Source organism: Octodon degus, unplaced genomic scaffold (assembly GCF_000260255.1).
Source record: "Octodon degus isolate 3935 unplaced genomic scaffold, OctDeg1.0 scaffold00219, whole genome shotgun sequence".
Classification (NCBI taxonomy): Eukaryota; Metazoa; Chordata; class Mammalia; order Rodentia; family Octodontidae; genus Octodon; species Octodon degus.
In genome coordinates, this window is record NW_004524795.1 from 2,711,320 (window position 1) to 2,722,969 (window position 11,650).

General features: G+C 37.9%; 1 protein-coding gene across 1 annotated transcript in view; it reads left to right on the plus strand.

Annotated features, from left to right (window-relative positions):
* Dnah9 (dynein axonemal heavy chain 9) overlaps positions 1 to 11,650 on the plus strand; it is a 433,197-nt gene that overhangs the window by 126,954 nt on the left and 294,593 nt on the right. The window contains exons 24-25 of the mRNA XM_023705424.1: positions 2,174 to 2,413; positions 3,274 to 3,434. Of these exons, the coding sequence (XP_023561192.1) occupies positions 2,174 to 2,413; positions 3,274 to 3,434 (401 nt within the window). The remainder of the gene's footprint in view (positions 1 to 2,173; positions 2,414 to 3,273; positions 3,435 to 11,650) is intronic.

Genomic DNA, 11,650 nt, shown 5'->3' on the forward strand with positions numbered 1-11,650 from the left:
CTTTTTCTTTAAATGAATCTTGTGCACTTATATCTGGTAGCCTGAGTAACTAATCTGAAGATAATATCATGTAATACAAGAACCACTGTGAAATCCTATTACTCTGTTTAGTGAAATTTTGTATCATTTCTGATGCTGTTTTTTTCCTATCACTACCTTGTATTCTAATAAATAAATAAATAAATAAATAAATAAATAAATTCAACCCAAAAATTGCCTTTGGAAGGTAGGGCGAGTTAGTAGGAGGCCTTGAGCATTATTCAGACCCTGAGCAAGCAACAAGGACTGGTAAAGCAGAATAAAAAAGTCTGGACAGAAGGAAAACCACAGAGTGATAATTGTAAGAACTTAAAAGAAAGCTGATGCTACCAGGTTAAAAATTAAAAAAAAAACACTGCCATGAGATCAAGTAAAACAAAGAAGATGAAGGATGCCCTTGGATAACCCCGGTGAGGCAATGTCAGTGGGGTGACGGGGAAGAGGACACTCTGATGGGGCTAGGGAAGCAAGAGGAAGGTAGGAAGGATTGACAGTGAGTGTAGATAGCAGCCAGAAGTTCGACTATCAATGACAGCAGACTAAGTTATTGCAGTAGAGGAAAGACCATAGTTTTCACATTCCATCAAGAAAGGACACCAGTGCAAGATGACTCTCTTAAACAAATCCAATAGGGTACGCACTCAAAGCTAACCTAATGGATGCTACTGTCTAGTACAACAAGGGTCTCTTTCACAAAAGAAGTAATTCTTTTCTTTAATTTTACAAATTAAATTTTTAATAACTTTATTGAGAAACAAATAGCAATGAGATAGTTTCAAAACCGATTAGTAGGACAGTTTCAATAATTAATACATTGCATATTGTTGTCTTAGTGGTTATTCATCGTACAAGATGTAGACATAATATCCTGTACACAAACTCTATTAGAGCAAATCTTTCTATTCATTAAATTAAGAGAAAGTAGCTGTATATCTATCCTAACCATTTTGAATATTAAGATAGAAAATGGTCATTCATTTGTATCCCCTTTTTTTGTTTAGCTTTGTCAGAGAAGGGTATTCCATTGTCATTTAAATATTGTAGGTGCGTGAATTCAACAAAACATTCCAATACAGTCCAGTAGTCCATTACAGCAGTAGGTTTTCCATAGCACTGGCAATGTCAGAAGTTGTTGACTTGAGCCTTTCACAGCTCAGCATATTAATATGGCTTTACTTTTTATACTTCATTTTTATACTTTTCTGCCAGATGGTTAAGACCAAGATAAAGCAAGACGTATATAACAAGAAATGTAACTTTGTATCTGATAAAGTCAGTCAAATACCCTCAGGATTTATCCAATTCTCATGAGAATTTCTCACAGAATTCCTGTAGCACAATTTTGAGACAAGAAAATGTGTTACCTCCCACTATTATAATACATACGTTCTAAAATAATGTCTCCAAAATGAAACAAAACTACAGATTAGTGCCCAATCTAAATTCTCTATCATGAATAATGGAAAATAATTATTTTTCATATAAAATTTCACAGAAAAGGAAAGAAATATTGACATGAATCACCTTTCTGTTCACTTATTTTTAATCTCTGTAAAATGCAAGTGTACCAACCATACTGAACATTGGTACTATTCACTCTGACCTCCATAGGGAGTCATTTTAAGAGTAGAGGATTTTAAAAACAAAAGATGCAATGAAAACATTGTGGAAAACAAAAATGGGCCGCAGAAGATCAGCACTGGGACAGTAAATTACAATTCTGGGTCTGCACAAAGATTTGAGAGAATGGAACAAGACAAAGGGTCACTGAGCTGTGTACCCCATGTGCTGTCCTCCCACTCAGAGGGGAGAGGCTTCTACTGGAAGGGAAAATTGGAACGACCCATGTAGCCATTTCCAGAAGCCACTAACATTGGCCATACTGAGCCTTTCATTATCCTCAACCAAATGATACATATTTTTAGGATCAGAAAGCACTTTCCATCTTGTGCAGCAGTCTTTTCACCTCTCCAGTGATTTGAAGGCAATGGTTTCCTTGGTGAATGCTAGCAGAATAGAGGGGAAGGGCTTTGTGCTGCCCATACAATTATAACCAAAGCCCTCGCTGTGTCATCAGTGGGCTGGTTAGGAACAGCCCCAGGAACAGCTCACTAAGCAGCTCTTGATGTCGTAGGTGGCCCTCACCTGCACTCAGATCTGGTGGACGACAGAGGTAGGCATCGCATTTGCCAGGCTGGAGGAAGGTTATGAGAATGCCATGAAGGACTACTATAAGAAGCAAGTGGCCCAGCTCAAAACTCTCATCACCATGTTGATTGGCCAGCTCTCCAAGGGAGACCGCCAGAAGATCATGACCATATGCACCATTGACGTGCATGCCCGAGATGTGGTGGGCAAGATGGTCTCTCAGAAGGTAGGTCCTCCACATCCAGGGACATTTCTTCTTGTGAGCAGCAGCACTGTGGGAGTAACTCATGCATGGCCAAAACATGTGGCCCTGGAGTATGCATGGCAGCTGGGGACAGAGTCTGCCTTTTAAAATTTCCAACAAAGTAGTATAAAAATGGTTCTGTACTCATGATGACTTGACTTAAAAATTTTTTACTCTGCAATGGAGTAAACATGTTATGTACTCAGAGGAAACTGTACTTTCAGTATAGTAGTCAATAAATTACATGAGCTATTCAACACTTTATGTTAAATGATTTTGCCCAACTGTCAGCTGATGTTCATGTTCTGAAAGTTGTAAGACAGGACAGGCTGAGCTATGATATTCTATAGGGTTAGGTGTATTACATTCACTTTCAAATTAAAATATTTTCAATGCAAAATACTTTCAATGTATAATTGGCTAATGGACATAACTCCATTGTAAGTCAAGAAGCACCTTACCGGGGTTTGATCCCCGGTCCCACACGCCGTGCCAACCCTGCCCTCCAGGGCACACTGAGCTGGAGGCTGAGTCTGGGTGTGGTGACATATGCCTGTAATCCCAGAGCTGGGGAGGCTGAAAACAGGAGAATCACTATGAGTTTGAGCTGTGTAGTGAGACCCCATACTAAATACATTAAAAAAATGAAAAGAAAAAAAAAAGAAGCACCTATAATCAAAGCAGTTTGTGCTTTCTGTGCTACAGTAGCCATAGCACACTGCACCCTTAGTGGCAGGCAACACCCAAGTCACAAAAAGTTGTAGGAGTCCTGTGGCCAGAAGGCCACATTCTATCTGTTGAGCACTGTGGTTCACCCACCTGCTCTGCTACTCCCTCCATAGGTGGACAATGCCCAGGCTTTCCTCTGGTTGTCCCAGCTGCGTCACCGTTGGGACGATGAGGCCAAACATTGCTTTGCTAACATCTGTGATGCCCAGTTTCTATATTCCTATGAGTACCTTGGAAATACACCCCGCCTGGTGATCACACCTTTGACGGACAGGTGAGCACTTCTGTCACCTACTTGTGGCCATGTTGTCCTTTGGTTCAAGCTATCCAGTGGCTACTGAGGGTCAAGTTCACCATCCCTTGCTATTTGTTCACACAGCTGCAGGAGGAGTACCTGACTCAACACTCGGATGGACAATAAAACTCAAAGAATATAGGCAGAGCCTTTCTTGGAATAAACCCCAAGCAAATCAATGAACCATAAGTTTTGGAGGAAGTACTAGGCAGGGGACATGTCGGGCTTCTAACATAAGCTCTAACATATACCAGCTATTTAGCCATGAAAGAATTGAACTGTTTTGTCATCTGAAATGGAGATAGTAACTCACATTTCACACGACTTATGTAAAAATAGGACAATAACACTTGCACAAAGTTTACCATCTAATAGTGCTGAGTAACTAGTATTATTTTCTTATCATTGGTCAATCTACTGGCACTTTTATTTAGCACCTCTCATGCCAAAAATATGAAGGTATAAGCAACACAATCCCAACTATTAAGGAGCTTACAATTTTTGAGGGACATATTTCTTATCATTCATATTAATTCATGCATGGAAAAATTACAGCAGTCACTGGAAATATTAAGATGACTTCAAATAGTTTTGCTCCTAAACTGCAATTCTAGTGAAGGAAATAAAACATGTGTGGAGAAAATTTAAATATTGCACAGGAGAAAAATACAAGGCCATAGTACGCAATAAGGGCTTAAAACCATATGCTACAATGCTCCCAATATGTGACACAGGATTGAGTCATCTGAGCAGAGGTCTCACTCAGGTTAGGAAGATGAAGAGAGAAACCTTTCAGGGAACAGAGAGTGTGTGAGGGATATGTTGCATTCTAAAGGGAGACTGCAAAATTCCTATCAGAGTGTCAATAAAATTTTACCTAAATCTGTTCATGTGTCATTTTCTCCTGTTAAGAAGAGCCACTGATCTGTTCATTGTTAAAGTAGATTTCCAAAAGTTAAAAAGCTATCAATAAACATTCCTGGAAAACAGAATATTGTGGGCAGATGCATGGAAATGGGAGGACACAGTATACATCTTCCCAGGAGAAGAAAAGAATTTCTAGACATTGGGAGACACAGTGAGTCATCAATGAGGCAGACTGAAGAGTGGGAAAGATACGGTCTTTACCTAGAAGGTGATGATAAACTATTGAAAATTTTTCATAAGAGGAGCAAAACAATGAAAACTGTACTTTATAATGATTTATCTGATAGCAGAGCAGAGGCAAGGAGTGAGATGGCAGGGCAATAATGTTAGGAGAAACATATTTCAACTCTGCTGAGATTTCTGTAAAGTCTGCTAGAAATTTGTACCCATGCCACACAATACCCTGAATACTCAATCACCTCTTCAAAAGGGTGATGTATCAGCATGACTAGCTCACCAAAGGAAGGATTTGTAAGTAAGAAGGCATTGCTACAAGTGATGAAAGTTAACATGGACAGGTAAATTCTGTGTCAGCTTTTCCTAATTATTTTTCCAGTTTTCGTATTTCGCTTGTAGCCAGTTCTTCTAATATGTTTACAAATATATGATAAATATTTCCAAATTAGTTAAATTGTGATCATGGGTAGAAGATGAGAAACCCAGAGCACTTGAAAATTCCAACTCATTCCATAAATAAAGATCTGGTTTCTCTGTTCCTATGTTCTTCATTCCTTTGATTTGTTTTCTTGCCCAAACCTCTTCCGCATGGAGTCCCACTCAAATCATTTCTCTTGTATTCTTGAATCATTCTTTCTTATGAAACCTTGTAGATGTCATATCACGATCTGGGCCTGGTGATTCCTGTTAACTGTCAAGACACCTCACCCCCTATACCTTCTTCCTGCCTTTTGATCACTGGAAGTTCACACCACCTTACAGCCTTCCAATTCCCGGTACCTTCTGCCTGGAATGTCATGTTTTGGCCCTCAGATCCCCCAGGTCCTCCTCTTTCTTCTTAGTTCTGAGAAGCAGGACCCGATCTTTCCTAATGGACAACCTCCTCACCCTACAAAACACACAGCAAATAACCCCAACCAAACTCTGCTCATCCTACGCCACCAAGCAACGGACTTCATGTGCTTGTTTGATTGCTTGCTAGCTGGCTACATTCTTAACTGTAATCAAGGTTCTCTGTTGGGCTTGTGTGGGAGGTTACCAGCACAAATGAATAAAAGTTAAGATTTAGTTGTTCAAATTATTTTTGGGAATGTTTTTACTTGGCGCTTTAACCTACAATTTCTCCTAATATAGTTTTTTTTTTGTTGTTGTTGTTGTTGTTGTTGTTGTTGTTGTTGTTGTTGTTGTTGTTTTGTGGGGCTGGGACTTGAGCTCAGGACCTTGTACTTGCCAGGCAGGCATTGTACTGCTGAGCTATATCCCCAGTGCCCACAAAGTGAAGATTTAGTATTGAAGAAGCAAGACTATAGGATCAATAAGGGCAAGTTGACTGAAAGGAGAGATCTACCCAGCACTCTTTCTTAGCTCTTTAAGAACTATTGGTGCCTGGGATAGTAAAGATAACAGTAACTGGGGATCTGAAGTCTCAAGAATGTTACCTGGGATTTGGGGGGCCCATTTAATGAAGCTCCTCCTACCATGTGTTGAAGGAAAAGTTTTTCACCTCAATTGCATTCGGACTGGATCCTCTCCAGTATCTTTGTCTTCTTGATGATTCTTAGCAAGGCAACTATTAGTAGGGAGGAAATATGGTAAAATACTTCCTTTCTCAATGAGTTGTCCGCCTATTGTGGAACATGAGCTAATAGTTTGGGAATTTATGTCTCTTAAAGCAGAATAATGAAACCATGATATATTTGAGTGATTTAAATAATGTATGTCTCTCACTGTAGATTATATGTTCCCCTATTTCATAGAAGAGGCAATAAATCCTATCTTAGAAATAACTCATTGTCAAAACATTATCCTTGCCCTCTATAAGGCATTCAGCATAACCATGGTGTAAAGGCCTTTAAATTCCAAAAATTTGACTGTGATTTGCTTTCTGCTCTCAGGACCCAACACTGTGTCTACCCCATAACAGCCTTTCAAGATGTACTTGCTGAACAAAGGCAGTGCAATAATTTCTGATCCTCTGGATATGGACCAGTCTTCCTACCACATTCAGAATATTTCCTCCTTTCACTGTAACATTCACATATTATCATTCCATTTGATAAAAAGTACAAGACTCTTTTATTTCTTTAGTTCTTCACACCTGCATAAGACTAGAAAAAGATAATTACTTCTTTGGAATTTAAAGGTCTCTACCATGGTCATGCTGAATGCCTTATAGAGGGAAAGGGTAATGTTTTGACAGTGAATTATTTCTAAGATAGGATTTATTGCCTCTTCTATGAAATGATGCAAATAAAAATTTAAATGAAGATTTGCTTCAAATAATGGTGAATACCGTGTAGACTTTGACCTTGTTTTGTTCATTAAATGCATTTCTGACAAAGTAGTATGTGTAGTTGAGTATTTATATGGTAAATTCCATTTTCTCATAAACTTCTATTATTATCTCAAGAAATGTTTTCCCCAGGGGAAAAAGAAGAAAATTGGCCTCCATATAGGAAAATCACATTTTAAAGAGCATTCAACCTTTACTGGTATGTAGCGTAAGTACATTTAATTCTCTTCTGCCAGAAGAATTAATCAAATGGACAATTGATCAGTACAACCTTTGCACATTCATTAAAAGCACTCCTGTTGTACAGTACATCCAACTGATTATGCTATTTCTTTGGAATTTCTCACAGCCTGGATGGGGCTTGAATGTATAAGTAGGTGCAATGGCTCAGCAATTGTCACAAGACTTTGGCACAACAGTAAATGGAAGAACTAAATGGAAATATTTTTTCAGGCTGAACAAAAGCAATTCTCACAAGTCACTTGCTAGCCTTTGGGTGCTCTCCTCCCCTCTCTTCTCCTTCTCCCACCTCACACACAGATGCCTCTTTCTGCCCTATGCTGTGGTAAGTACTGTTCTAATTAACTTCGCATCTTTCTTGAGTGCCTCTTAATTTCTCAAGCACTACTGCAAGTAGGTGAGATGTAATTGATGCCATAGTCTGTGAAGGTGACTTACTGGACAAGAACACAAGAAGCAAACACTATGCACTTCCTTTGAAATATTTGTCTGACATTTTCATTGGAGGAAATTTGGAAAAATTTAGCTATCTACAGAAAGCAAATTTGTTTCTTTCTACACATAGTTTTTGAACAGTGAAAGTGAGCTCATATGCTCTATTAAAAAATCAGTGATTTACTTAACACTATATAGTGTGTATTACATAAATAGTCTCCTCTAAAATATTTCAGTATCTGAATTGCAGTCTATTTACAAGTATCCCATAAAGTTATATAATGAGTACATTATGAGGTATTTGTTATGTCTAAGCTTTTATTGTTAAAAAATAAAGCTGCAGGAATGTCTGTGTAAATGTACCAAATTCATGATGGTTTCCCCAGGATAGATTCTGAAAAGCAAGATCATTAGATAACATACATTTACAAATTTTTCTCGAAACATATTTTTTTCTATTCTTTGTGGTAGTTTATGATATTACAATGCCTTAAATAGCACAATTATGATGGTCTAATATCTTGTTAGTCCTACTAGAGGTACACCTCGTTTATATGTGTATGTCCTTAATTACTCAGTCTTCACAATTATGTATTCATTGGCTGTTAGATTGACTGTTATTTAGTGAATTCTTACATGATTACTCGTTTTTCTGTTTTGTAAAAATTACTTTTACGCATAAAGAGTCCTTATTCCTTTCTAGATAAATTTAATAATATATATATATTATTCTGTTTTAATTTGTTTTACTTTTCCTTTAACCTTTTTTAATTCTTTGGGAAATATTTTGACTGTTAAGCAAAATGGTCAAAACATTTTAGTCAAAACATTTTAAGTACACTGTGCAAATGTGAGACCCCCAACTCAAACCAATATAAGCAAAAAAGAAGTCATCTCATATATTTGCACAATGAATCTAGCTTGCAGTGCCATAACTAGCTCTGGGACCTAAACACACATTAAACTTGAGCACGCATAAACATATCTCACTGTCTGTCCCTGCATACCTGGCACATGCTTGGATTGTTTGTAGATAGAACCATTCTAACAATACTCCTAGGGGCCCTGCCCATTAGCTCAATTTTTTAAGTGCCTGCTTATGCAAATGCAGTCAGGTGCAGGATACTGCTCAATCCCCAGATCCACCTGCCTCACCAGACCTGCCCTTCAGGCAGCCTGAGCCACCAAAAAAAAAAAATCCTTTTAAAAGGGCCCCGGGGAGATAGCTCATTAGAATAAGCACTTGCCTGGTAAGTGCAAGGTACTGAGTTCAATCCCCAGTACCTCAAAAAAAATTTAATTAATTAATTAAAAAAACAATATTGCTATGAACATTATTGTGCAGTTTTTTGTGCAGATGTTTTTGTTTCCTTGGGTGGAAATTGTTGGGTATCATGTGCTTCTATGTTTTGGCAGTTTGTGAGAAACTACTAAATTGTTTTCCAAAGCGGCTTCATCCTAGTACATTCACAATATGTGAAGGTTCTGATTTCTCTGTGTCCTTGGCAACATTTGGTATTGTTGGCCTGATTTATTGTAGCCTGTCTGCAGGGTGTGAAGGGCTATCTTGTTTGGATTTCAATTGGCTTTTCCTAACGACAGGTAATGCTGTGCTTGCGAGCCCTTTGAACCTCTTGCACTCATATCTGTTGGCTGGTGTTTGATGATTTGTCTATATATTGTTATTGAGTTCTAAGACTTCTTATCATACTCTGGATATATTACATACACGTTTACAAATGTTGTATTCTAGTCTTCTTTTCATTTCCTTAATGGTGACTTTTGAAGTACAAAAGTTATGAATTTCAATGAAGTCTAATTTATCAAGTTTTATTTTGTGGGTTATGCTATTGGTGGTATACCTAAAAAATATTTGCCTGACATTGTTATACATTTAATTTTATTTCATCCATGTATAAGAACAAATTTGTTTTTATATATTTATCTTCTTCTGGCTATTTACTACCCTGTAATAGAAATTCTTAGAATTTCACTCTTGATTTTCTTGGTTTTTATAAATCAGTTCTCAAATTTCTAATACTATCTGAGACCTAGAAACAGCAAAGCATAGTCATAAATGCTCAAGTTTAGTTACTACACATACCATTATTTTTCTATGAAGGTCACATGTAGAAAATTGGGGTTATTTCTCTCAGTTCTTCCTGTCGCACGTTGAGACAGACACAAGGTAGAGCAAGCAAAGAAAAAGACGAGCATTGGATAATGATGGATCTTAAGATCAGTGTGTAGAGTAGATCTTAGACCTGAGAGTGTTTATATTAAAGACACAAAGACTTTTAAGCAGTCAAATATTAAAATACGGAATGAACTAATTTGCTCTAAGTTGATGCTATGGGCATTTTTCTTCTACTAATGTGGGTTATTCTGTCTTAATCTAAAAGATTAAAATCTCTGGGTCTTTTTCATGTCAAATTCCACGTAATCATATTGTTCCCTTCTTTTTGTATTCCATTGCTTGAATGATTACTTTGAATTTGTCTCCCTTAAATTCAATTGCATTGGGCCTTGTCTATCATTTTAATGGTTAAAATTTTTCAGAAAAATTTGTTCTATTTTCGATATAGTCAATTATCTCTTTAATTCAAGTTATTAATAAATATATTGAGTATCAGGGAGTAGCAGAGTTCTGGGCATGCCTTTGGAGACCACATCAGAGTAGATATTTGCAGAGTAGATATTCTTTCTCCAGCAATGGTGTTTGAACTGGGTAATACATTAAGCTCCAAAAATGGTTCCTGATATTCTCATTCTCATAAAGTCTCTTCTCTGAGTATGAGTGAAAAATGACTACAATAATATCATTTCCATGATTATTCTTTGTTATATGGCATGTCTACTTTTCACTGTTATAATAAAAATACCTAAGGAAATTAAATTAAAGGCAGAAAGCTTTATTTTGTTTCATGGCTTCAGAAGTTTTAGTTTATGTCCACTTGACCCTGTTGCTTTGGGCCTGTGGCAGCAAAATACATCATGGCAGGAGTGCATGATGAAATCTGCATGTTCACTTCAACAGCAGCCAGGAGGCAAAGAGAAAAAGAGACTGGTGTTAAAGTGTACAACTCCAGTGGCCTAACTTTCTCTGTCTCACCTCATCTCTTCAAAGTTCTACCACTTCCCAATAACACCATAGGTCAGGGATAACATCTTGAGCACAAGGGCCTTTCAGAGACATCTAAGATCTAAATCACAGGGGCCAGGGAGACAGCTCGGTGGTCTAAGGACCTGCCCAGCAAACATAAGGACTCAGGTTCAATCCCTGGTACTGCATGCCATGCCAGCACCAGAACCCCGGGCATGCTGTCCTGGCCAAGCTACTTAGGGAGATCCTGTACCAGATTAAATAAATAAATAATTTTAAAAGATCTAAGTAGTAGCATATAGCAAAAGGGAAATTATTCTAGTGGACTTAATATAATTATACTAACTCTTAAAAGTAGAACTTTCTCCTGGTTCAAAGCAGAAGTTATGTCAGTAATCTGAACATGGGAGGGATTTGGCATGACACTGCTTGTTTTCAATGTGAAGGGTCTCTTGGTAAGGAAAGTATAGTGGACTCTAGGAACTGAGGTATCCCTGGCTCACAACCAACAGGAACCTCAGCCTACTAACCGGTAGGAAAAGTATCTTACCAAGAAATTGAATGAACTTATAAGGAAATTCTTTCCCTACCTCCAAATAAGAGTCTAGCCCAAGACTGATACCTTGATTTTGGCCTTGTGGGACCCTAACAGCAGACTCAGCTGGACTTCTGACATACACAACATAACAAAAAGATACATTTAAGCCACTAAATGTGTGGTATTTTTTTTCTTTTTTAAAAAAATGTATTTAGTAAGGGTCTACAAAGTATACAGGGTCTCACTACATAGATTGGACTCATGGTGATCCTTTTGTTTTCAGCCTCCCAAGCACTAGGGTTACAGGTGCATGCCATCACACCCAGTCTCATTCCCATCTCAGTACACCTCAGGAGCAGGGCTGGCAAGGCATGCCAGAGATCAAACCCCAGTCCATGTGCTCTGTCTAAGCAGGCACTTTAGTCCACTGAACTATCTGGCTGGCCCCTTCCCTAGTCTCTTTAATAAGTGTCAGAATAATT